The sequence below is a fragment of the Phoca vitulina genome, unplaced genomic scaffold (assembly GCF_004348235.1).
Source record: "Phoca vitulina isolate PV1807 unplaced genomic scaffold, GSC_HSeal_1.0 scaffold36, whole genome shotgun sequence".
NCBI lineage: Eukaryota > Metazoa > Chordata > Mammalia > Carnivora > Phocidae > Phoca > Phoca vitulina.
In genome coordinates this window covers 550,514-577,043 of record NW_022589739.1, presented here as the reverse complement: position 1 = coordinate 577,043, position 26,530 = coordinate 550,514, and the positions used below count along the sequence as shown (strand labels likewise).

Genomic DNA, 26,530 nt, shown 5'->3' with positions numbered 1-26,530 from the left:
AATTGACAGAGAGAGACACAGCGAGAGAGGGAACACAAGCAGGGGGAGTGGGAGAGGGAGAAGTAGGCTTCCCGCGGAGCAGGGAGCCCGATGTGGGGCTCGATCCCAGGATCCTGGGATCATGACCTGAGCCGAAGGCAGACGCTTTACGACTGAGCCACCCAGGCGCCCCGGCATATGCTTTTCTTACTGATGTTGTACTAGCTGTAGAATATGTTTTGAATGCTGGAGGCCATCTTGGCATGACACGGGAAGAGCTCATCTGAGAATGTAGCCAGCTAGAGGAGGGTAGAGACAAGAGATGGTGTGATGGGTAATTTTATGAGTCAACTTGGCTAGGCCACAGAATCCAAGTATTTGGTCAAACATGTCTGGATGTTGCTGTGTGGGAATATTTTAGATGAAATTAACATTTAAATTAGTAGATTTTGTGTAAAGAAGATTATCCTCCATAATGTGGGTGGGCCTCGTCCAATCAGTTGAAGGCCTTAATAGAAAAAAACTGATATCCCGTGAGGAAGAGGGAATTCTGCTTTAAAGACTGCCTTGGGACTTGAGCTGTACCATCAACTCTTCCCTGGGTCTCCAGCCTGCTGGTCTACCCTGCAGATTTTGGACTTGCTAAGCCCCACAATTGTGTGCACAAATTCCTTCAAAAATCTCTCTCCCTCTATCTCTCTATCTTCCACCTCCCCCTCTTTCTCTGGAGACCCCTGACAATTACAGATGGCCCAACAGATTCCTGACGTCACTGCTTTTAACATTTGGTCCAGCCATACATGACAGCAAGTACTCCTGTATTTTTAAGTGGTCATCTTGAATTGGATTTCCATCACTTACAACCCAAAGGGTCCATCTCAGGAGGAGGCAGGAGCTCACACTGACTGAGCTCTCCTTCCATGCCAGACCCAGAGTTCCCCTTTTACAGTCAACCTGGGCCTTGAAGGATGCATAGAAGTTCATGTGGGCACGAGGAGGACAGGGTTGAGTGAGCATGTGCAAAGACACGGAGAAGTGATAGAGCGTGGAAGCCTGGGAATCCAGAGTTCAGTGTGGCTGCAGTGAAAGGCAAAAGACCAGAGTGGAAAAACTGTCAGGTAATGTAAGACTTTGAATGCCAGGCAGAGGAGTTTGGACATTGTCCGGAGGACAGCGGGGAGAGCAGTGCAGAGTCTGAAGGAGAGCCAGGTTTGGGCTGGGTCACTGCAGTGTGAGGGACACAGTGAAGCAGAGAGAAGATAGAGGCAGAGAGGAATGATTTTCTGGCTGGAGTTTTGCCTAATGCTCCTGAAATCATCTTCTGTATGTCCTTTCTTTCTCATCAGGTAGGACATCACGGTGGTTAGTGATATGGGCTTCTGCAGCCAAGTCCATAAGCTCTGCCACTTACGGTCTAAGTCTTGCTGCCTCAATGTCCTCAGTGAAGATTGTCTACTTCTTAGTAATGTCTTTTTTTAAAAAAACATTTTATTTATTTATTTATTTGAGAGAGAGTGTGAGCGAACATAAGCAGGGGGAGGGGCAGAGAGAAAGAGAATTTTAAGCAGACTCTGCACTCAATGCAGAGCCCCATGCGGGGCTCGATATCACGACCCTGAGATCATGACGTCATGACCTGAGCTGAAATCAAGAGTCGGATGCTTAACTGACTGAGCCACCCAGGCGCCCCAGTAATGTCTTATAATGATTAAATGTCACTACATACTTAGGGCTCAGCACAGTGCTTGACACATAGCAAACAGCTAGAAGTTAGTAGCTTACTCCTCCCAAGGCCAGTGCGTAGGCCCCTGGGCTACAAACCCGAGGTCCTAGGAGGACAGTTGTGGCAGGCTCTCTGGCCCTCTTCCCTTTCCCTATTCCAGCCCCACCTGTCTTTCCCAGGGGTCACTCCTGCTCCTTCCAGTTCTCACAGAGGCATGGCCAGCCGGGGCCCCAGGGAGCTGGGAAGGGTCATACCAGGGACAGGAGTAGAAAGGGCTTTTAGCTCTGGAAACAGATTCTTATCCAAATCTCAGCCTGGGGAATTAGGCTGGAATGGGTGAAAACCAGCTTCCCAGCCCTGCACAGGCCCAAAGGGGGTGTCTCGGAAGCACAGAGGCTGTATACTTGGCCCTTTTTACTCTGACTTCCAGATGCAGAGGTGAGAGGCTCAAAGGCGGCTCAGTCTCCCCAGGGACTCGCTGTGGGAAGCAACTTCAATAAGATGGATAAAATGCTAGAAGTTCAGAGTCAAAAGGCATCCTTGAATTCCCAGCCCTTTTAGTCTTTTTCCCACTGTATGGTGCAGTAGAAACGGCAGCTCTGGCACCAACTTAGGGGGACCCTGGATAAGTCATTGCTTCCTTGGCCTCGATATTTTCCCAAACACCCAATGATGGGGGGGGTAGATTCAAAGGTGGAAAATGGGGTTCACCTTGTGGACCAGATCTGATCAGTTGTTAGTGGCTGCCTGGCTGGCTGGCTAGAGCCCTGGGATTGAAATAGCAACAAAGGCCGTGCACGTGGAAGGGAGTGGGCGGCGCATGCGCACTCCTTAGCCTGGGTGGGTTTTGGTCTCAGCACTGACGCGGATTCTCACGCCTGGCCCAGTCCCCTCGGTGGACTCTGGCTTCAGCAGTGCTCCTCGTGGCCCCCACAGAAGCTCAGGAGCTGCTTGAGGCCCCCACCTCTGTACACATTCTCTGGACCTTCCCACTTCTTGCCTGGTTAATGCCAGTGTCTGCTGGGGAGAGCTGTGTGCTTTGGATTCAACATGGAACAACTTTCCAATACATGAGCATTGATGTCCTTGCTGATAGAAGAGAGGGAGTCAGGCCTCATAGAAAAGGAAGCTGGAGCCCATTGTAGCCCCCACACCCTGCTTGCTGGCTCAGAACTCCTGTCACCCAAGTCCCCAGCCTCCCTTCATCTCTCTCTTCCTGCCCTGCCCGGTGGCACGCCTTCCTGTCCTTCTCCTCTAGCCAGCGGCTCGAAGCCTCTTTATTGCGTCACTCATCAAGTCCTGATAAGCACTGAGAAACGCATTCACTATGAGGTGCCAATTACTAAGAATAGCTGGAGATGAATTTGAACTGGTGAGATTCCAGGCATCCACAAGCTGAAGGCTTGTGGTCACAAGAGGAGGGAGCCATCACTGAACAGCAGAACGCTGTGCTTCAATTGTGAGGAGAGTTGTTCTGCCAACAGTCTAGAACTTGAGACGTTGCAGCGAGGGGGGCCCTGCCCCATTCGGCATACAGTGGAGAAGGGGGTGGTCCCTGGGGCGAGAGCGCCTGGGGTCTGAATGCTGGCTCCACTGTTTCCTCACGTGTGACCTAGCGGAAGTCACTTAGCCTCTTTGTGCCCCAGTCTTCTGGTGGTGAAACGGAGTCGGCGAAAGCGATGGCACCTTCGTCATGGAGCTCAGGGGAGCAGACGAGCTTCGTGCTCAGGTGGCATGCGGCCAGTGCTGTTACCACCAGGCTCCCTGGGGGCCATGCACCAATTCCTGCCATCGCGGGACCAGGGTCCAGCCCCGTGCCAGTCTGTAGCAGGTGCTGGCGAACAGGAGCCCCCGCCTTTTACCTTCATTTTGGAATCACCTCCAGAGCCAGGTCAGGAGCTAGAGAAGAAAGCACGGAGAATTTCTCGGCGTGGTTGCTGTCTCTGGGAGCCAGCTACTAGAAGGTCGTTGTGGCTTTGTCTCCACTGAGATCAGAGAGTCCAGCAGTTTCTCTCTCTCTCTCTCTCTGCCCCTCCCATTGAGCACCACTCGCCGCCCACAGTCCCGGCTGCCTCAGCAGCCATGTTGGGTGGAACATGACCTGCCACCTGCCCAACCTCAGCTGATTGGACCTAGGATTGGTCCCTGGCCCCAGGGCCACCCACTCAGATTTTGCCTGGGGAATTTGGAGTTGGGAAATGGACACCGAGCCAGGGATGGTGGAGGAGCTATGGCTGAAAGGTGGAGGATTAGGATGGCCAAGCTCATGCTGAGCTCTGAGGACACAGAGGAAGGGGTGACAGAGACAGGCGGCCTCAACTGAGAGACCCGCTCCTCTGAGACACCTTGAATCAGAGCCACCTTCCACTTCCAAGTGGAGTTTCACGAGACACCTCCCCTGATGACCCCTCTTCCCTGGATCTAGCCTGAGAGCATCCCCAGGCCCTGTAACTGGGAGGGCCTTTACTTACCTCCTGCCAGCCCCTTGGAGTTACACCCTCCTGCCTCAGGCCCTAGCTTCTTTCCATGAGGTCCCACTGGATGGAATTTCATGCCCCTCCCTCCCTCCCTCCCTCACATCCTGTCTTGATGATCTCAGGAGAAGCAGCTGTGGTCCTGCTGCCCCGAGTGAATCTGGGGCATCCCGTGCTTAGAGGTAATCCTCTGGGGCTCCTGCCTTCAACTCTGCTTTCTGGAACTGAGCAAAGTCCCTATCGCATGGCTTCATTCCCTGCCATCTTTCTCTGAGAAGACTCAAAGCCCAGCCCAGCCCATCTCCTGCGGCCCCAGCCCCCCTGCCCCAAGCCAGCCATGGCCATTTCATCTTGTCCTTCATGTCCGACCCAGATCCCAGCACTGGGTCCTGTTTCCCACTTTTGAAGGGCCAAGACTGTATGTTTTTTTTATTTGAGAGTCTTGAATCTGCTGCCCCAATCCACACTCACTCCCGGAAGCTGGAAATGAAAGCAGTTTATTTGTTTTTATTAACATATAATGTATTATTTGTTTCAGGGGAAAGCAATTTATTTTGTTAATGAGTTCAGAGGGAGGTTTGTGGCAGCAATTAGCAGGAGTGGGGGGGGGGGGGGGGGGGGTTGGGGAGAGACCCAGGAGTCAGGTCCTGTTAGAATTCAAGGGAGAACTCGTGATTTCTTGAGAATTCCCTTGAACCTTGAGATCCCAGGGCTGGGAGAGACCAAATTCCCAGGACTGGAAGAAAGAAAGGAGAGTCCGGATCCCGGGGGCCGTCTTCGGAACTGCTACTTCCTCCTCTGTGGTGACCCTCGGGGGTGGCCTGTGGAGCTCCTTACGCAGCCCGACTTTGGGGCCAACGGGAGTCGGGAAGCCTTGGGTGCTGACTGTAGGTTTCCAGGGTCCCTGCCCGCTGGCATCTCCCCAGGCTGCTTCCAGGCTTTGTGCTCAGGAGGGTGGGTGCAGAGCTCCCTGGCTTCTCGGGGTGAATTTGGTTTCTCCTTCTGGACTTTAGAAGAAGGTTCTGTGGGGCAGAGGAAGCAGAGCAGGCGGGTGCAGGCCTTGTGGGCACACACTCAGCCCAGGGAGCCCCCAGCCTGGCGGCGCAAGGCGGGTCCCAAGCAGCTCCACGGCAACCCAGCCAGAGCCCACAGGAGGCTGGGGAGAGCCGAGGGGATACGTGGGATAAGCTAGGAGGGGACCAGAAGGCAGAGGGCTGGGGTCCCTCACGAAGAGCGCATGACAAGTGGCAGCAGACATAGGGCCACTGAGGCCATCCCAGGAGCCATGGCACAGCAGGCCACCTGTCTTGGGAGCGTGAGGCCCTAATGTTTTGAGAAACTTGTAACAGAAAAGTCAACAAGTCCGGGCTTGGGTCTGCCCCGGATACTGCCAGCTGTGGGCCTCAGGCCACGCCAAACACCAGTCTATGGCCACCAGCCAGCTCTGTCGCCGAGTGGGAAACACAGCCCCAAACCGGGCTCTGCAGTGTCCCCCAGAGGACACTGTCAGGAGAGCCGGAGCCAAGGGAGATAGAAGGCACAGACGACAGTTTGGCCCAAGCTGGGCTCAGGCCATGACAAGTCACAACAGGACACGAACAGCTCCGATAGGCCAACCCTGGTTCTTTGGCCCAGCCTGAATTGCCCTGGCTCCGCCCAAGCCCGGGGGCCGGTGGAGCAGGGGCTCCCAGAGGGTGGTGTCCCCAGGGAAGGGAGGCACATTTTGCCGAGGCCACCTCTGGGGGCGAATCCAGGCTGTCCTCCCTTGGGCTCACCCAGCCCGTCATGCCTGGTCTGAAGCACTGTCTGTGCCCAGCTGAGAATGGTGCGCACTGCTCCATCCCGCTCCTGGGGGTGCCGCACGGGACCCGTGGCGGGTCTCAAGGGCTGTTAGGACACCCAGACCCCGAGCGTGCTACAGACTGGGCTCTGCTTGCCTTCCCTGAGCAGGAGGGTCTTTGAGTTGGACAAAATTCCAGGGTGGCTCGCAGCAGGCCTGGATGGCACTCCAGGGATGGTGCCTTGTGCAGCCCTCCAGACACCAGTGCAAAGAACCCACCAGCTCCGGCAGCAGACGGCCACTGCACGCAGCACGGACAGACAGGGCCCTGCAGCCCACCTGCCTATTCACCGTGGGGGGCTACCGGGCTCCAGCTGCAGGAGGAACCCGGGTCTGGGCACGGGAGCACGGTCTTCAAGGACCTTTCGGACCGGCTGGGGGCTTTTGGCTGCAGAGGAGGGAAGACAAGAGCTACATATGCAGAGCAGAGCAGGAAACACAAAGCAGGGCTTGGTTATTTCCAGGCAGAGCCCCATCAGACCTTTCCCTTCACTTGCCTCCTGCCTCGGGTCCTGCCTAGGCTCTGGATCCAGAATTAGTTGCTACAAGACCTTGATTTCTCCTAGATGTGCACAGAACTCAGCCCATGCTGGCCAGAGGAAGAAAAGGCAAGCAGGGGGCTGAAGAATACATGTGTGGGTGGTAGGAAGGTGATGAGGATGGAGACTAGACACGAGAGAGGCACAGAGACAGAGAGAGAGGAGAGAAATGGATACACAGTAACAAAGACTAGCACCGACTCAGGCCAGGAATCAAGGAAGCAAGGGGGAGAAGGATGAAGGAGAGGGGGGCAGATGGGAGAGAAAGACTGATGGGAAAGATGTAGGAGAGGGAGAGAGGGAAAGGAGAGACAGAGACAGAGAGAAGAGAGAGACAATGAGATAGAGAGACCCATGCAGATACAAGGAGAGACAGACATATAGGGGATCGTAGAGCAAGATGGAGACTGGCCCAAGCTCCCTGGAGATCCTGCGGGAGGGGGCCAAACCCTGTGGTCCTGGCTGCTTAGAGACGCAGTGCGAGGGAATGCAGTCACATATCGGGAAGAACAACTAGATAGTAAAAGACATGGAAATCTTTAAACTAGCTAATGATGGTGCAGGGGATGAAGTCCTGAGTGGAGGATCAGAAATCCTGAGTTTGTCCCAACTCCATCGTTTTCTTGGTCTGAGACCTTGACTGTCTCTGGGCCCCAGTTTTTCATATGTGAAGAAGAATCTGGACAAGACAGCCTAGGAAGCAGCTCTGACAATGCTGACATGGTGACCCAGTGACTTCGTTCTAGGCTCTCTCTGGCCCGGGAGCTTTTTAGGATCAATGACTGTGAGAAGCTGTGTGCCCGGGCTAATCCTTCAGGCTGGATGAAGGCTGAGGGTAGACTGGCTGAGGCCCAGAGAGAAAGGAAGCAGAGGGCCAGGTGCTGCGCACACTTACAGCTCATCGTCGTACTCCTTGGGGGGGCAGACGGCAACAACAAGGTCGATCCAGTCCTGTGGGAAGAAGCCCTGTGACTCTGGGGCATGCTCAGCGATTGATGGTATGTCTTCCCTCGACATTCCATTCCCATTCCCTGGGCGCCGTGGCTCAGGATCAGCTGGCTGGGGCCTTCTTCCCACGGGGAGGCAGGCCCCGCTGGGGCTGGAGGGCCTTCTGGTGGGGATCGGCCTCACTGTGCGGACCCATGGTCTGGGGAAGCTTCCAGTCTCTGGGGCTTCACACACAACCACAGAGGCCAAGATTTACAGACCCTTGAAGGACACTAAGTTCCCAAATGTTGATCTGTGGACCAGGGCCAGGCAGTAATCTCAGAACCACCTGGGGGACTTCTTAAAACTCTAGACTCATAGACTTGGCCCCTGGAGATTTGGGGGAGGTCCTAGCTCCCTAGGTCCCTCTGAAGCACATCCAATCAGGGAACTTTAGGCTTAGCTTTCTGACCCTAACACTTGAATCCCCTCAATGGCATCATTGCCATCCTTGGCTTATCTATCATTGTCCACCCTTGGCTTGGGTATATCCAATAAAAAGTATGTGAAATATCACTGGGCCCCTCTACCATGCAATAGCTCCTAACATTGCACTGAAAGCTCTCCCCAGGACTCCCTCCATCCAATCTAGTTCTGCTCTCAAGAAACATAGAGAACACTTCTGCTCCCTCTACCCTAATGCAGCCCTTCAGATAATCAAAGACAGTCATCATGTTACCCGTGAGTCTTCTCTTCTCCACTTCCCTTCATGTGGGTCCCAGGCCCATCTGGTCAGCTTCCTCGGCTCTGAACTTAATACCTCAGGCTCGGCTGCCTGCATATAGTTGCACAGGTTGTGCACTGCACAACATGAGAGGGCACCATCCACACTGTAATCTGTAGGAGGGCATCACCTCGGATTGTGCAGTGCATAGCCTGGGAGACCTTATATGGTGGCCTTGACCCAAGTGGCTAATGAGCACAGATCAGACTACCACCAGACCCTCCTCCATTTTGGGCACTCTACTTCTGTTAATGCTTTCCAGTAGCCCCAAGCATTTTTGATTCCTGATCAGTGTGCACTTAGAGAAGACCTTAAGTCTTTTTCTTGCATGGGTTGCCACACTTTGTCTTCTGGAGTCTGTATTTGTGCCATTTGCTCTTTGGACTCAAGGTCAGGAACTGACATTTATTTTTCTGAATCTCATCGTGTCATATTGAGAACATTGGCTGGATGGGTTATATGGATGTCACCCAAGAATTTCCTGGTCCCTGGATACCCGCCCTGGGATGGGGCATCCTGACTAAGCTCTGGCTGCAGAGGCCAGGGTTTAAGGCAGGCAGGTAGGGGAGGGAGGCAGGGAGGGGGTTTGCTCTTACCCCCTGACTCCAAGCCTTCTGCAGGGTGGCCTCAGCCTCAGCCAGGGTGTGGTCCGTCATGATCTTGCCATTGATCGCCATGACCTCATCCCCTTTCACGATGCCACCTGCAAGATGAGGCTGACTGGTCAACTGGGCCATTTGTGACGTGTGCCTGGCCCGGGACTTGACAAAGGCGGGGGCAGGAGGTCACTGGAGGGCTGCAGAAGGAGCGTGACTCCTGGCTTCTGATGGGCTCAGAAGGCACGAGGGGAAACAATCCACCAGGTTACTCAAAGAGCACTTCCTACCCACCCTGTCTGTACTCCCTCACCCCAGCTCAGTAGAATCAGGACACCAATGATGAACCATTGCCTCCCTAGCCTTTGTACAGGCCTCTGCTATTACAGAGGGAGGCAGACCTGCATTGCCCACGCAGTTATCAGAAATATGAGCTAGTTGTGTGAGCCGTCCTGTCTGTGCTCGAACACTGCCAGGCTGCATCAGGCCCCTGACTGGGCCAAGCTCCTTCCTACCCCAGAGCCCTCACACGCTATTCTACCTGGGACACTTGCCACCCCCGCCCCCTTCTTCTCTTCTTCTAGGGCTAAGATGAAATGCCTCCTCAGAGAGGACTGCTCCGACCTGCATGCAATCTCGAGCAGGTCTTTCCTATTGTTCTCTCAAAGAATCCCAGTCTCTTCCTGCAGAGCATTTTCACAATTTGTAGTTATATATTTGTCGACCGATGGTCCCTCCCACCAGACTGTCAGCTCCACGAGAGCAGGGACCGTCTCTTTGGTTGGCCCCTATATCCACGGCACTTACCATAATACCTAGCACAAAATAGGAACTCAACATATTTCTCGAACAAATGAATGATGTTAAAGGTCTTCCTGGGTAAGATGACCTATAGTCCAATAAATTTGGGAGGGGCTGAGTTATAAGCTAAGCAGAGTTACTCACTGCAGAACTTGTCAGAGCCTTGAATATGCTAATATGTATTGTGGCTCTCCAAGAAGTGGATAGATTGTGCATGGTTTCTCATACATTTTCAACTTCAGAACCTTTAAAAAAATGTTTTTTAAGGACTTTTTCTTAGTTCTGGTGTCCACAGCATATTCTCTGGTTTATGTTGAAATAGATGACCCAGAAGTCTTGCAGGCATGAAGACCAGAGGAATGTAGTGATTGATACTGAAGATGATGTGGCAGTGGCTTAAAACACTGCTCCTGGAGAAAAGGTCACCAGCTGCTGGTGTGTCCAAAGCAGTGTGGGACCAGACTGTAGACAGCAGCTTCCTCTGGCCAGTGGGCCTGGGGAGAGGAGACTTTCACTTTTTCCTTTTGTACGAGTTCCAGATGGAGCCTCAGGAGCAACAAGGCAAGGGTTGGGCTGGGGCTTTGTAAGGAGGGGAGGGTCCCATTTATTCTGGTCCTCTTTCCCCGCCAGACACAGCAAACTGGCCCCAGCTGGCCCAAAAGTGAGGACAGAAGAGGAGGAGTGCGTGGGCCAGGAGGGCAGCCGGGGGCCATGGCAGCTGCCTAGGGAGCGGGCCCCCTCCACAGCTGACATGACAGCTCAGAGTGTGGCTGTGAGAGGCAGGCCGGAGCTCACCAAGGCCATAGGTGGCCCAGCTGGACTCGCCTCTGTAGCCCACAGAACCAGGTGACTTTCCCATCACTCTGCCTCCCGCCTCAAGCGCTCACCCACCTTCCATTCTACCGACTGCAGCCTAGCACCTGCCCAGGAGGGACCTGACCACGGGATTCCTGCTCGGGCCTGGAAAGGTGAGGGGCCCAAGGCTCCTCCTTTGAGGCCACTGATTCCTTCACAAAAGACCTAAGACTATTGAAAATGCTCCTGGCTTTAGAAGAATCGCTAATGGTGAGTCGCAGATACTCTTGGGCAGGTGAGCGGGTTTAAGGCAAGAGTAAAGCAAAATACCAAACAGCTTGGGCTCCAGTCCTGCCTCCACCACTTACCGGCTATGGGTCCTTGAACAAGCATTTTACCTTTCTGTGCCTCGGTTTCCTAAGCTGTAAGATGAGAGTAATTACAGCACCTACTTTCGGTGCTGTCGTGAGGATTAAACGAGTTAATAATACACGTGAACGCTTCAGACACAGAGTAGGTGCAGGTACTTAGAATCATATCTGGCACATGGTGAGTTCTTGATAGACATTCGCCCTTATTATTAAAAGGGCAGGGAAGGTTTGGATGCTTTCTTTCCTGCCTTTACATGTGCTGCTCCCTCTTCCTGGAAAGTTCTTTCCCACCATCATGAGGCTAACATTGACTTACCTTTTCTTTTTTCTTTCATTTTTTAAAGATTTTATTTATTTATTTGACAGAGACAGAGATAGCGAGAGCAGGAACACAAGCAGGGGGAGTGGGAGAGGGAGAAGCAGGCTTCCCCTCGAGGAGGGAGCCCAATGTGGGACTCGATCCCAGGACCCTGGGATCATGACCTGAGCCGAAGGCAGACGCTTAACGACTGAGCCACCCAGGCGCCCCACTGACTTACCTTTTAAGCTCAGGTATGGTGCTTGTAGGGAGCCTTCCCCCGTGGCCCCCTTTTCCCTTGGTGGGTCAGGGGCCCCTCAGGGTCCCACAACTGTCTGTCAGCTGACTGCCCTGTTATGGGTGGAATCTGGCAATTCTGAGCATGTTTTCACCACTAGATGGGGAGCCCCGGAGGGCAGGGTGGGGTCTGGTTGGCTGTATACCCATAGTCCTGGCACCATCATATGCCCACGGGCAATGTATGGGACTCAGAAGATGGACAGGTGGATCCAGATGGGGGAATTCTTGAGCAACGGTCAGACCACTCCAAGTGGGCAGCCGTGTGCTTTCCTGGGTCCCTGTAAAACCACCGTACCACCCCCAAACTGGGGGCATGGCTGGTCCCCACTCACCGTGCCGCTCAGCAGCTCCCCCCTCATACACAGCCGAGACGACCACCTTCCCGATCGGGGAGTCCACACCGCCTTCTAGGGCCAGATCTAAGGATCCCTCCTGGATGGAGAAAAACAGGCCTTCAAGAGCCAAGCAGATAGCAGCCTGTGCACCCCTGGGTACCCAGGATCCTCTTGACAGGGCTACAAAGAGGGCCAGAGAAGCCATGGGGCCAATGACAATGCCATCAGGCAGGAACGGGGGCATGGACACTGAGTGGGGCCTGGGTGTGTGGTCCCACCACAGGAGGGGACATCCCTGAGGGAGAAAAGAAAAGGGTAGGGATCTAAGGAGTCACCCAAGAGTCATCTCCAGAGTAGGAGAAGCAGGGCACCAAGATGGGAGGGGGCTGGGGCAGAGAAGGATGGTGGCCCGCCTGACCTCCATGTGCCCACGTACCTTCTTAATGCGCAGGAGCCGGACATCCTTCCCTATGATCTGCTCTGGGGTGAACTAGAGGGAACAGATAGTGGGGAGCTTTGAGTCTGCCTGGAGGATGAGGGTGGGGGTCCCACAGAGTACATGGACAAGGGGACCCTTTCCAGCCCCACATCCATCGGTCTTCACCTGGGGGTCCCAGGCCTCATGGGGGCCACATGGACACACAAAGAGGTGACCACAGAAATCCCAGATCCATTCTTCCTGAGAATATTGTGAGGGCTGGGCGAGGACATGCCCTATAAGCACCCAGAAAACCACACAGCACTTGATACATAGTTAGTGCTCAGCAAATGTAATAGCTCTTATAACCCCACTGTGCCCCAACACACACACCAGTCCTATGGGTCACACTAGAATGCTGTCTGCAATGAGCCTTCACAGAAAAGAGCAGATGGGGCTCCCTGGGGCTCCTCACCTCATCCCTGGGACCCCCAGAGCCCAGAATGCACCACGATGGAGCACATTGTAACCCCCCACCCACAGTCCTAGGATGACTCCCCAGGGGAGGAGAGTGATCTCTCACCATGGAGTAGGGGTCAAAGCCTTCCTCATATTTGCGGAAATCCTGGAAGCAAAGGGAGGGTGTTAGGGCCACAGAGTACAGTTTCCTGAGAGTCATTGCAGGAAGCAAGCTTAGGGCAGAGGAAGAAGATGTGAATAGGTCAGATGTAGGGGAGAGAGTGGGGAGCCAGATGTGGCCTGGATGGGGATGCAGGGAGGAGGCTGGAAGCCCCAGTAGCCAGAGCACCCCTGCCCAGGGAGAAGCAGGAAGCTCTGGAAGCATTTGGAGGAACCCAGCCCTGGGCCCTGCATTGTTGCAGCGGGGTGGGTGCCCGTGGCTGGCAGGGGCACCTGCTGATGTCCAGGTGGTCTGAGCGGCCTGTGTCGGCCTTGCTGAAGCTGTCATCTGCCCACAGCCTCAGGTCCTTTAGGTCCTCCCGGAGTTCCTCTAAGTGCTCATGCGAGGCCAGGTTCAGGCTCTGGGGGTGAAGGCCCGCCTTTCTTCACCCGGTGCTCTGACCCCAAAGAAGGACAACAATGCTCAAGAGGCAGCTCTCCCTGGGGAATCCAGCCACAAGATGACTGGGGTACAGGGCGGTGGACCGTGCAAAGGGATGTCAGGCTCCAAGAGGAACAGGGGCGTCTGTGCCTGCCCAGTGCCCAGCACTGTTTTTTTGTTTTTTTTTTTCAATTTTATTACGTTATGTTAGTCACCATACAATACATCATTGGTTTTTGATGTGGTAGCACTGTTCTTAATGTAATGCTTATCTAGAATGTAAGAGGCCTCCCAGACCCTTAGCCAGGAGAGGATGAAGGAGAAGACTTATCTCAGGGAACCTGGCTTGGTGAGGGCTGTGAAAACAGTGTCCCCAAGATGTAGAAACAAGGTGGTAAGAAGGAAGAAGGGGGCAGAGTCAGCACACACTGCCTTCCTAGGAATCCCCCCCAGAGAGCAGGAGCCGGGGGTCCACAGACTCGGGGGCCAGGCATGCCAAGTCCTAGGCAGCAAAGCCTCGGTTAGTCCCCATGGGCAGGCGGGAGCAGGTGAGAGGCCCTATGGCAGGGGCCCAGGTAGGCCCTGCTGGACTGAGGGGAGCCATCCCCAGCACGCAGTTCCCTGGGCCACACCAAGTGTCCCCTGAGGCCTATGGTCAGCCTCAGGGGGAGGCCACTGCCTTCTTTATGCCCAGCACGCTGCAACCAAGCTCTGGGCACAAGATGAGGACCAAACATCTGCAGGTGGCTCCCTGGGCATCAGCCTGCCCTCCCTCCTCATCCAGGCTTTGTCGCCCAGGCTCAGCCCCACAGAGCCTGGGAGTTTGGAGGCTGTCCCCACTCGAAGGCCATGGCACTCCCAGGTCAGTCTCTGGGCATCAGGGCAGCAGACAGAGGAAGGGATGCAGCAAATCCATGGGCAGGAGAGGTCAAGAGGCAAGATATGGAGTCAACGCCCTTTCGCTGAGGGCCCTGACTACTTCTGGCTATTTCTTCTAGAAAACTGGACAGTGCTGGCTATGGGCTTCCCCTTCTCCCTCCCTGTGAGAATCTGCTCTCAGAATGGGCATGATGGCAAGGGTTTGTGTCTTGTGTGAATTTAGATCATAGACTTATAAGCCACTACAGCTGGTCAGCCCTTGAAGAGGGAGCCCAACCCTTCAACAGATGGAGAAACTGAGGCCCAGAAAGGTGACATTCATGCCCAAGGTCACCCAGCCAGTGGGTAGTGGAGCAAGGGTTTGACTTCCAGTCTGGGTCCTTGGGCTCCTCCCTCCCAGCCACTCTCCCTTGGAGGGCTGTCTGTGCCCTAAACAACAAGGGCTGAGATGTCTATCTCATGATCAGACATGCGCTTTGCCAGGCGGGATGGTGGAGCAGGTAGGAGCCCGACCGTGGAGCCTCTTGGATGCAAGTCCAGGGCCTGGGAGGAGCTGTGCCGTCATGGGCGCGTTTCCTAACATCTCGGCTTCAGTTTCTCATCTGCTTACCTCCTAGGGTTGCTACAAAGATGAAATGAGTTTATGTACATGAAGTATTTAGAAACAGTGCTTGGCACAGTGACAGTCACCCGTCACTCCTCAGTCCTGGGCTGGGAGCAGCCTCCTTTGCAAACTCCCATGTGTCTCTCTGAAGCTGACACTTCCCTGTCGCTCCACCTGTAGTCACAGGAGCCTGGAGTCTGGTGGTGGGTTAGCGGTGAGCTTGGCTGCAAGATCTTTCTCTGTCTGGGGATCTCTTCCACCACTGGTGAGACTGCCAACCCAGTGGCTGGCTTTGGGAACAGAAGCCCCCAGGAGGTGGGAAAGTAAGTGGCTGCTTGCCTGATAGAACTCACGGGCCAGGAAGGACATCCACATCCTTGTGCCCAGGAGCACCCCGGGCAGGTGGAGGACCTGGACTACCACTTCCTCCCTGACTGGTTCAGTGCCAGGCAAAGCTGTGAGCTGCCTCGAGGGGACGACACAGGGGAAGGGGCAGGGAGACACCTTCTCTCCTAGGGCAGGAGCGAGGGCCCATCTTGGCTTCTGCGACCCTTCGCGGCTTCCCTCTGCCCTGCTCCTCTTTGAACAAACAGTAGCAAAAGAGCAGAGCCCCAGGGATCCTGCTGCTTTCTCAGCTGGGGCATGGGGTCTAATAAAGCCAGGGTCCCCTCCTGATAGAAGACCCTTCCCCACTCCTGGCTGCAGGCAACAGGGACACAGCTCTGGCCTGAGGCTCTGGTGGAGGGCCCTTGGGGCCGCCTCAGAGCCGGCTGGCACTCCCAGAGAGAGAAGTCGGAGCAGGAGGGACGGGGGTGGTAGGGAGAACTACAGACACACGACGGGTATCGCTTTACTTGTCTGAACGCTGTCTGATAAACCACCATCCTCTTCAACATCTCCTGTGGCTGCCAGAAAAAAAAAAAAAGTTCCATGCTGGACATTACCAATAGGCCTCGTCTGCCCTCTGGTGCCAAACCCCAGGCCTGCCAGCCTGGGGCTGCCCTGGCAACATCCCACTCCGAGTAGACACAGCCTGATTTATGTCAGGGGCCGGCCAGACGCCCCCAGGTACAGCAGCTCCCCGCTTCTAGTCAAGCAGACACCACCCTTTGGCCAGAGAACACGCCCCGGGGGCACCAACAGGGGTTATCACAGGGGCATGAACTTTGCTCTTTGGGGAGTTGACAGGACAGCAAAAGCTCAAAATAAGTATCTGAGCTGTCCTGCCCTGACATTTGGATAGGGTTTCCTTGAAAGGGGAAGAACAATTCTGCCATGACTCTTTTCCCACCATGGGTGTGAGGCCAGTCAGTGCCTGGCACCCCCTGGGACATGGGGTTCCACATGAGTCCCTCAGCCGTAGGCGACTGGGGGTGGGCAGACCCTACTGCTCCCCTAGGACCACACCTCACACTCCCAGTCCAGGGAGGAGTGAGTGGCGAGATGGACAGAGTGAGTGGCTCCGCTTTGGATGGTCCCCCATCTGAGGGTGTTCCGTGTCGTGCCTCGCCAGGCCTTAGGGGCCGAGGCCAGGGCCAGTGGAATCACTGGAGGTTTGGCAAGATGGCAATGTAGGTAAGAGCTTGAGTTCTGGAGTCTGAAAGACTCTGGAGTAAGTGGTAAGATCTGGCTCTGCCTGGGGCAACCGACTTACCCCCTCTAAGCCTCAGTATCCTGACACACGGTGGGCTCACAGTAAGTCTGAGCTGTTACCATTCTTACTTCTAGAGGGAGCTCCAGCCTGTTTGGTACCCACATGGATTCATCTCTTGGTCAAGGAGAAGTCATGTGAGGTTGTGTCCCACCTCACTCTCCCTCCAGGGGCAGCAGAAGCCAGAGGAGACAGCCCTTGTCTGCTCCTCTGGAGATGCCCTGGACGGGACCCGAGGGGCTTACCAGGACCTCAGATTTCACAGCTGGCCTGTAGATGAAGTTGGACTCCTGGTGGACCATGACGGGCTTGGAGATAGTGGACACGCCAGGGCCTCGTGGAGGCTGTGGGCTTGGGCAAAATGTCTACAAGGGTTAGTGTACAAGAAACCCCCATGAGGGCATGGTGGCAGTGGCCCAGGCCAACCGCCACGCTTTGACACACATGCAAATCCACACCATGCACATGCTGAGCCCCCCTGGTTCATTCACCCTGTTGAAGGTGCCAGGGCTGTGATCTTCAGCAGAGAGATAAGAAGTCCATTGGCCACAGCGTGTTCTGAGGCCACAGAAACTAATGGGTGGCTCTCAGAAATCAGGGACTTGAGCCAGAGCCTAGTTCCGGGGGCGCCAGCAGCCTCTGTCACTCAGAGGATACACTTTCCAGGCTCTTCCTCTGTGGCCATGGGTGCCATCTAGCCTCCTCTCTCCCTAAAGGCTATTTCTTCTGGCTGTGATTCCATTCCCCAGACTGCACACAAAGCATCTGCTGTCCCTGGTGGGTGGGCACAGAGGCTCTGGCCACTGGAGGTGGGGACCAGTCAGAGCAGCATCCAGGAGAGCTGACACAACCTGTCTGCTCTGCTCTAACGCACTCCATCATCGTGGGTGAGACAAATCGAATCGGATCACAACCCTGCCCAGACTCTTCATGGGTCCCCACTGACTGCTGAGCTCCTTGGCTTGACTCGCAAGCTCCTTCATGAGTTCCTTCCTGCGTTCCTCCTCGCCATCTTTATGTTCCCTGTACCTTTCATGCCCTTCCTCCCATCCTCCATGTACTACTGTCATCCTTCAAGGCTCAGCTCATCAGCCCTTTACTCTGCAAAGGTTCCTTCAACCTCCCGTTAGAATGAATCCTCCCCATAGCACCTGCCCTGGGCCATTTTATAGCTGAATCGTATCTGCTCTGCTGCTCATCCTTCAGATGGCAAAGTCCGGGAAAGCACAAGTGTGCCAATTTCCTCACTGTCCCCTGCAGGATGGCTCCATGCTCCCCTTCTCCTCACACAAAGACACAAGGCTGGTGCTCAATCAATGCTTACTGAATCAAATTTGCCAAGGAAAAGCTGCTGCCCATCTTGATAGGGGGGACTCACAAGAAGGATATGACTGTCTGTGCCAGCCTAACTCAGCCCCCTGTAAATCTGCTCCTGGCTGGGCTCTAGGACAAGACATCCCTGGAACAGACAGACATCTCTGTCAGAGCTGCAAGGTCCATCAGAGGTCTAGAAGGAGTCCCCCTGAGAGTCCTCTGCCAGAAGCTGCCTCCTTGTTGGTGCCTGGCACTTTCTTTACTCCCACCTTCCCCCAAGCTCTCCTGAATGCTCTGAAATGCTTATTCTGCTCTTCATGCTGGGCCTCAAATCCATGCAGGGAAGGTTAATAAAAATCAGATCAGGTACTACTGACTGCCGTCTCTCAAAGCTCTTACCCTTAGCTGACGTGAGCTTCTTTTAACTCTGACTCAAGCCTGGCCCCACGGCTACTGCAGCAGAGGAATATTTTGTTTGTCCCTCCACGGGATCAAAGCTCCATATCTTCCTTGGGGATTGCCTCTTCCAAAATAGTCTTTGGATTAAGAACAACTAATAAGAAATATGTCTTTTTGAGAAAGATCACTGTTCAGCCTCCTGACATCCAAGGGGGGGGGGGATAAAAAAACCTAGTCTTTTTATAGTAAATTTGGAGATTTCTAGGAACTCCTTGTCTTCATTTTTTCAGTAGCTGGAAATTGGCCAGAAAGTTCTGGGTATTATACTTCAAGCCAATGGAATTGGCTAACTCCATAGAAAATGGCATTGTAATGTCTTAACACTGCACCGGACAGAGTTACCACTTCATTTACAGACCCTAATACTGCTCCACCGCTTCTCCTCCCTTCCTTTTCCCCTGGTTAACCTGGGGATTCATTTCCCATATTCCTGGTTTTCTGAGCTTATATCAAAAAGTGACTGGCTGTGACATAGAGCTCTGGTTATTCAGTAACGCAGCCTTGCAAGTACATATGGAATGTTACCAGCCGTAGTAGCCAAGAAGAGCAAAGAGAAACCAACAGACATGGATACCCAGTTGCTCATCACAAGTATCACAGGCAATTCACCATACAGGATAGCACTTCAAAATCAGTAGAAACTACGCACATGCAGGGTGACCTCAACATGCGGGTTGGGAGCTCATGCCTGGAAAATGAGTTGGAGTGATGTTTCTTCCAGTCTCCACTAGTGAAAGCAGCGGAGGGTGGGGGAAACAACAGCAGCCCTGCCCACTCTTTCTGCTTCGCAGCACAGCGTGCGGAACGGGGGCAATACCTTTGGGGTGGGTGGGAAGCTCCGTTCAGGAACAGGGGAGTTAGTGGGCTTCCCACTGTGGTTCTTTGCCTCCCAGTCCTCTGTTGGATCTCCTGTGTCTCCAGCACGGAAGGGGTGGTTGCCCAGTGCCTCTTCCAGTGCCGAGGGTAGCGGGCGGGTAGGAGTCAGGTCTTGGGTGGGAATAGATGGTGGGGGAGGGATGGGAATGGGGGGTGGAGTGCGTTGCACCCAGGGTGAAGATGAGGCACACACGTGGCCTGACGACGGAAGGACAGGGGGTGCAGGGACCTTGAGGGATGGGTTGGAGGGTGGAGGATGGGGCATCACAGGTAAGGCAGAGGGAGTCTTGGGGGGATAGTAGAACATGTCCAAGGGGATGTCATCCAGGTCAGTGGTGTGGAGGTGCAGCCCGCCTGCGAAGCGTCTCAGGGGTGGGACCAGGGGAGACACAGAAGGTGGGGGAGGTGGGCACCCCGTGGTCATCTGGGGGGTTGCAAGGAAGTTCTGTAATTGTCTGACTAGGGCTCCACTTCACAATACATTGAGTATAATGCTTTTCTGTTTCTTTTGCTGCTGGAGACCCACCACCCACAGACCAGAATCATGGGGGTATCACTTCTCTGTCACTTGGGTGCTCAGGTGAGCCCACACCAAGTGGCTAGGAGGGAGTGCCCAAATGCAGGATGGTGCTAAGGTATGCCACACGTGAGTGAAAAGTAAGGTGACCGGAACAGACTTGAGAGTGAGAGGGGCCCTCTGAGCAATGACTCCAGGACAACATGCCTAACGGAGACCATCTCAGATGAGCTAGGACTTAGTGGTCACTCTGGAGGTAAGCCCAGAAATACAGATCTGTCCCCCTCCCCAAGAGAGCCAGGCAGAGTGGGCTGGTAGGGGCGGCCCTGGACACGGAGGCTTGCCGGTGGCCATCTTGCCTCCCGCTGTCCCCAGAGTGGGTCATTCTGAAGGCAGCAGGAGGGCCTCTGTGGAAAGAAGGTCTCTGTTACCTCTGAAATCTCATTATCAGCAGAGGAAATCTGCTCAAGGCGCGTCTGACAGAGCCTTTCCACCCAATACTGAATCTTTTCCGATTCCTCAAGGTCTTCCCGCTCTGTCTCGGACACCTAGGACCCAAGGACAGTGCAAAAAGGAGAGGACAAAGGGCACACTGAGTCCCACGGGGGTGGCACACTCAGATCAGCAGCAGAGAAGCACTTCTTTAGAAAGTACCTTTGGGTGGGTCCACTCTCCAGGAAAAGACCCCGGCTTATTCCACCTGGCCCCAGGAGAGGCAGAAATTAAGAAGGAGAGGGTGCTGGGAAATCAGGTGGACTAATGGCACTTGTAGGCCCAATCAGAGGAGGGGCTCGTGCATTGTGTGGAACTACTCGGGATTAGGCTCCCAGGGTCCCCACGAACACTGAGGCTCTTGTGATTTTCCAGTGGTCCTTTTTTTTAGGCTCCTAGCACATTCCAAAAGTTTAACTGCTCTTTTTTTCTCCCTCTAGGCTGCCTTGTCCTCAGAAGTACAAGTTGGATTTTATTTTTAATTTTGTAGCTTATTCTTTCCTAATGCCAGGCCTAATGCACTTCACATTTTCCAGGATTACTCTGGTTTTGTAATCTAATCAGCTTGGCATTCTGATTCATGGAAGCATTAAAGAGAAGCAGAACGAATAACATCTCCAATAGTTAGGGAGTTAAGGTCACCCAACTCACCTAGGAAATAGGAATTACTCGTGCTGGATGATTGCTTTTGTCATGTCTTGAAAGGGACAACCTTAGATACATTTCCAGGTTGAAGAGGTCTAGCCTCGGATACATCCTATGTTTTGTTTTGTTTTTTTAATTTTATTTGAGAGAGAGAGAGAGAGCGCGCGAGTGAGCATGCACAAACAGTGGGGAGGGGCAGAGGGTGAAGCAGAGTCCCCACTGAGCAGGAGCCCAACACGGGGCTCGATCCCAGGACCTTGGGATCATGATCCGAGCTGAAGGCAGGCGCTTAATCGACTGAGCCACCCAGGAGCCCCTATACATCCTATGTTGATGGAAGCAGCCTCACACTCATTGGGGAATAGCTTCAGACACCACATGTGCACAAAGGGGTTTTAGCCTCAGACCCATACTCTCAGAGCCAAGGCAGGTTGGGGAAGTCTGGTCTTGGACTCATAACCTGGGTAGAGGGGCCAAACGGACTCGGACCTGATGATAAGTGGATGGAAGACTAACTTCAGTTCTACAATCTAAGCAGAGGAGTTAGCCTTAGGGTCTTACCCTACATAGGGAGAGAGACCTCATAGCCACCCCTAGGCTGGACAGACCTAGCCTTGGACTCATACTCTGGTGGGGCTGGAGGAGACAGACTCAAACCTGGGATGAGGAGACAGACTCAAACCTCTAGCCAGGTGGGTGAAGGGTTAACCTAAGTGTGACAATCTGGGCAGAGAGGCTAGCCTCAGACCCACACTTGAGCAAGGAGTCTAGTCTCTGTTCCAAACATACACCTAAGCCAGAGGCTAGTCTCCTTGATCCTGGGCAGATGGGATGATCCCACGTTCTAGACTGAGCAGAAGGGCAGGGCCCACTCCATCCCTGGACTCCACTTGGGGAAAACAACTCCAGCTGGTTCCCTGGGAGCTTGGTGGGGAATAACCAAGCTGTGCCCTGAGACGCTCACCTGGCCTCTGGGTAGGACACATACCTCCTGGGCCAGCCGGTTGATCTTCAGTTGTTTTTCCTTTTCCAGCATTTCCTCTTTCTCTTTGTAAAGCTTTTGCTCAAACTCTAGTTCCTTCTTATTCTTTCTCAACTCCTGCAGGCTGTCATACTTGGCTTTCTTCTTATCCTTTCCTTTCTGAGCAGATGTGGCAGTGTTTACATGACAAGGGTTATGAGGTCGCGTTGACGCTGACACAGCACAGCAAACGGCATTCAGTCCACAGACAGCACCAGAAAACGACCCTGTGCGGAGCCCCTCCCCCAACTCTGCCCCTCTGCACTGGGCACTGGACCTCAGGTGTAGGGCAGGCAAACTGCTGCTACCCACTGTGGAGTGGGAGACACATGCCCTGTGCCAGCCAGAAGAACCGGCTTACTCGTTCCCCAGCCAGCTGTGTGACCTTGGCTAAGTTCTTTGACCTCTCTGGGCTTGATTCACCTTATCTCCAAAACAGAAGAAATACCTGCTCCACGGGCTTGCCATCAGAGCCAATAAAATGACATCTACAAAACAGCTTCATAAACATGAAAGCATGGGATAAATAAAATACATTGAATTTAGGTTCTAGTATCTAGGCACATGCCTTCTCCATTATCTGGAAAGAAAGGTGTCTCGTGTTTAGGCAACGGAGAGACATCCTGGGAGATTCTACAATCTGGGAGAGGTGGCGAGCCTCATTTGCAGAGATCCTCTGTCCTAAGCTGCAGGAGGTGGGAGCCAGCCTCAGACCTGGGAGCCCAGAGCCAGGGACATCAGATTTTGCTCTGATGCTTAAGCTGCAGACCATTTAATCCTGTAGAGGCCCTCTGAACTAGGGCCCTGAACTGAGGATTAGCCAGAAACTACAGGACTAGGAGATGAGGGTGGGGAAGAGGATGGCCTCATTGCTTTAAACCGACTGTCAAGGTTCGAGAGGATTTGGGATAGGAGATGCAAAGCGAACAGACTCCTTATTTTTCCTGATGGAATTGGACCCATAAGACCTGCTTTCCTGGTCGCTCCTCCCATGGGGTTGCAAGGAAGCCAAGAAGTCAGGAAGGAAGAAAACTAACGTTTATGGACTGCCTATGTGCTAAGGGAATTATGCTGATTATCTCATATGTAGGTATTATCCTCACTCTCTTGATGAAGGAGCCAGGGCTCAGAGAGGTGAAAACCCTTGCCGAGTGTCAAACATCTAGTCAGTAGTGGTGCCAGGATCTGGACCTGAGCCTTCCAGGTCCTACAAGTTTTCTCCTGTGCCCGGGTGAGCTAACACCTGGGGGGATGGCAGGAGGGAGCATCAGCCCCATCACACACAGCACAAAGGACAGAATTAGCACTCAGGAGAGGGGACAGCAGAGAGAGTCAGCATTCTGGGGTATTTCTGTGGGGAGGAGGAAATCTGTTCACAGAGCTCACCCCCACCCCCACAAGGGGTCTTCTCTCAGAATTCCTGAATCATCCCAGCATCTAAGGGCAGGAATGAGGAACTGAGTTTCTCAGCACTGGACATAAAACTTTGTCCACAGCTGGAAAGACTTGGGGGTGTAGTTATAGACCTATGACTGAGTTATCCTGCCTCCCCTCCTAAAGACAACCCCTACTTCCATGCACAGATAATGTGCTTTGGAGATGGTCCCCTATCTTGGGGATAGAGGCCCACCCCCCAGAGCAGTCTATGAACTACTTGAGAAAATGATTCTCATTTCTTCAGAGTCCTGCTTGGTTCCTTGCGTACCATGTTCATCGGACTCTTGGCTGAGTTGATAGATGAACCCTGCCATCATATTATAGATCAGACAATTCCCCCAAGGGGAGCCAAGAACATTCTGCCTAATGATAGCTTGCTAGAATAAGGACATGACTTCTCACAGGACCACCATGATAAGAAGGGCCATTCTGTTGGTTAAAAAAAACAAGCCCCCCCCCAAAAAAACCAACCAAAACTATCAGTGCTAAGATTTTAGAGCCAGGGCTCATGGATGGGGCAGGCAGATGTGACAGTTTCTGTCCCATTTCTAAGAAAGTAGCACCTATTTACTGATGCAGGAGGTTAAATTGTCCCATAGCATTGTCTACTGACCTCATACTAGTGCCCAATATATAGGTTACTCAGTTGCATGTGAATCCATCTCCCCTGTGGGACAGTGGGCTCCTCCAAGTAGGGCTGGTTTGCATGTTTTACTCAAGCATCTCTAGTGAAAGGCTTAGTCAGAACCATGCACCCTTCGGGCTCTGATGCAGACTTGGTGGGGCCACAGGCCTGGGGACCATGAGCCCCAGAGGGACTTACTGCCATGTTAGGAATAAGACATTGAATCTTTACCTTTGCAAATAAGGGCAATTCTGTGCATTGACGATCATGGCTATAGATAGCCACGTGTATTACCTAGGGACTTGGTGTTCTAGCTTCTGGGACACAAGGCGTGTCACAGGCTCTAGAGAAAGTGACAATGGATTTTCAGAGCCAGCGCGAGGGATGTGATTCTGTTATCCTTTTAGCTGTCACTTAGATTCATGGCGAATAGTCCTTTTGGTCTGGGCCAAGAGGAAAGGCAGATGGGGTGGATATGCTCTTGCTTCTACCTGGAAGCAATCTTTCTCTCTTTTGGAAATGAAATGAAGACAAAAATACTAGCTATTCAGTTATACTGAACTAATGAATAGAGGAAAACGGGTCTCCTTTACCCACAGCAATTTCCAAGTGGCATTGTTTCCTGTGAGAGGTGTGTGTGTGGAAGAGATGCTTGTTCTCTGACATTTGGCTGGTTATTAGTACCTGGAAAAGATTTTACCTATCCATCTCCTTTTAATTATTTTTTCCAGTAAAATCTTGTGTGTGCGCACGGGTATGTGTGCGTGCTGTCCTCTCTAGGTGAGTTCTAATAGAGACAGTGCATAGAGGAGAATTAGAGATCTAACCCAATGAGACATCCGAAGCCACAGAGTCAGGCTGTAGGATGAAAAAGACATCTTCTGAGACTGGGTCCTTTCTGAGACCATGGCAGTGTGGAAAGGAATCCCCGTGGTGCTCTGTCCTAAGTTGATTCGGTGTCATATAAATCATGATTTGTGTTCCTAGGTAAAGATATCAACCTCTGTCAGGAATAATATTGCCGTCTATTATTTTAACAGTATTGTGTTGGAGGAAGGGGGTAGCTGTTTCCGGAACATCAGGTATTCCCATTTTACAGGCAAGGAGAAGCTACATATCATCAAGGTCACCCAGCTGCTACTGCTGTGGTTTCCAGGGGAACCGACATCCCTTGAGAAAGACCCGGTCGAGTGATAACGCCTAAATGAGTTCACCCAGATTTATGCTAATGCCTGATTTCCAAATGCCAAGTCCTTTCAAATATCCAATCTACAGATACTAACAGCGGCGTTTTCATAATCAAATGCCAAAGTGATTTGGAAAGAAAAAGGACGAGAGTCTTAGGGGCCTGGAGATGCAGTAATAAGATTTAGAGAGAAAATTCAAGGCCCCAGAGACCAGAAAAATGCATTATCCTGGCACATGTAGATAATTCCAGGAGAGGGTTGGGATTGGTGTGGCTCTTCGTCTCAACTCGAGGCAGCAAATCCCTGCCTGGCAGCCAGTATCTGTCTGGCACGGCTGGTCTTGTAACCAGTGCCGTGTATACCCAGCCTGATACGCCACTGTCTGCCCGTGGCTTCTGGTCTTGGCCTCTGGTTCTAGTTGACAGAGGAACAAAGTAGAAGCTTCCTGCCATGGCCCTGCCCCTGCCCTGTGCCTCCTGGGGCTGATGCTGATCCAGACGGTGCCGGAATGCTACCAGGGCGGGTCTCGCCCCCCGAATCCTTTCCCCCCGACAATGCTTCTGTGACAGAGCCCGGGCCTTTGACGTCAGCCTGACAGGGAGGCGCGGACAGGGTCAGCCCTCCAAGTGAACAGGTCAGCTCACACGGGTTAGAGTTCACAGGAAAAGAAACAAGGCTTGGAAAGGCCAAAACCCACAGCAAACTCAGTGGCACATGGCATAGCACTCAGCCTCGCATCCTACCTTGCGGATGGTCGGGAATTTGCCGTCGTAACGATAAAACCACCCAAAGGCTATAAGAACACAGAGAACAAGGAGATGAGCCGCAGTTCCGCTCAGCCAGGGCGTCCACAGGCGGCAGCCCGGAGTCGGGACCTTAGGGAGCACGTCGGTCTGTGAGACGAACAACAGCACTGGAGGACTCGACAGGAGGATCGCACCCTCGGTCTGACTCTCCACTCACCTGGCCTCACCTGGGTTACAGAGCAGGCCCCAGGCTTGCCTGAGAAGGGCCCTGCCAACCTGCTTCTCCCCGGGACACTGGCTTCAGAAGTCAGTGCCAGAAAACCAGAGACAGCCCTTCTGGGAGGATGAGCTTTTCTGTTGCAGTTTGCGAATGCAGAGCCCTGCTCAGAGAGAACGGGGCCACTCCTGACTGACAGCTAGTCCCTCCAGCCAAGGAACAGCTCGAGACAAAAGCAAGCCTGGGGCTCTGCCTAGAACTGCTGTCACCCAGAACAACACTGCCTTGTCTCGTGTGCAGCCCACGTGCTCCCCTGTCGATGTTGAGAGAGAAGGCAATGACCAGGGTCGGCTCTGGAAAAGGCAGCTCAGGCTGCAGCGGGCAGAGCCGCCCCCAGAAACGCCAGATCAGCAGGGCACCAGCCCCTTGCTTTCCCCAGGCCACAGCATGACACGGAAACACCTCAAACCTCAAGCTCCCTGGGCCAGCAGTGATCCCTTAAATAATCACCCACCCTGACCAGCCTGAGTTCTAGAATAGGATCTTGAAAGCCTTCTGCGGGATCAAGCACTACCCACTTACTTGCTGGATCTCGGGGATATCTAGGGAGTCCTGAGGGA

General features: G+C 53.4%; 1 protein-coding gene across 2 annotated transcripts in view; it reads right to left on the bottom strand.

Moving 5' to 3' along the window:
* Positions 1–4,795: 4,795 nt before the first annotated feature.
* The window catches only part of USH1C (USH1 protein network component harmonin), a 45,659-nt gene continuing 23,924 nt past the window's right edge, over positions 4,796–26,530 (bottom strand). Inside the window, exons 15-26 of one of the 2 annotated variants that reach the window (XM_032427209.1) lie at positions 25,691–25,740; positions 21,666–21,818; positions 19,972–20,088; positions 18,965–19,447; positions 16,620–16,739; positions 15,578–15,628; positions 12,764–12,805; positions 12,199–12,252; positions 11,760–11,859; positions 8,863–8,969; positions 7,451–7,521; positions 6,253–6,427 (exon numbers count right to left, since the gene is read on the bottom strand). In XM_032427209.1, coding sequence (XP_032283100.1) covers positions 6,304–6,427; positions 7,451–7,521; positions 8,863–8,969; positions 11,760–11,859; positions 12,199–12,252; positions 12,764–12,805; positions 15,578–15,628; positions 16,620–16,739; positions 18,965–19,447; positions 19,972–20,088; positions 21,666–21,818; positions 25,691–25,740 — 1,472 coding nt within the window. In that variant the 3' untranslated portion in view covers positions 6,253–6,303. Of the gene's footprint in view, positions 5,199–6,252; positions 6,428–7,450; positions 7,522–8,862; positions 8,970–11,759; positions 11,860–12,198; positions 12,253–12,763; positions 12,806–15,577; positions 15,629–16,619; positions 16,740–18,964; positions 19,448–19,971; positions 20,089–21,665; positions 21,819–25,690; positions 25,741–26,530 lie in introns of those variants that run through there. The other variant, XM_032427208.1, reaches the window with a different exon arrangement.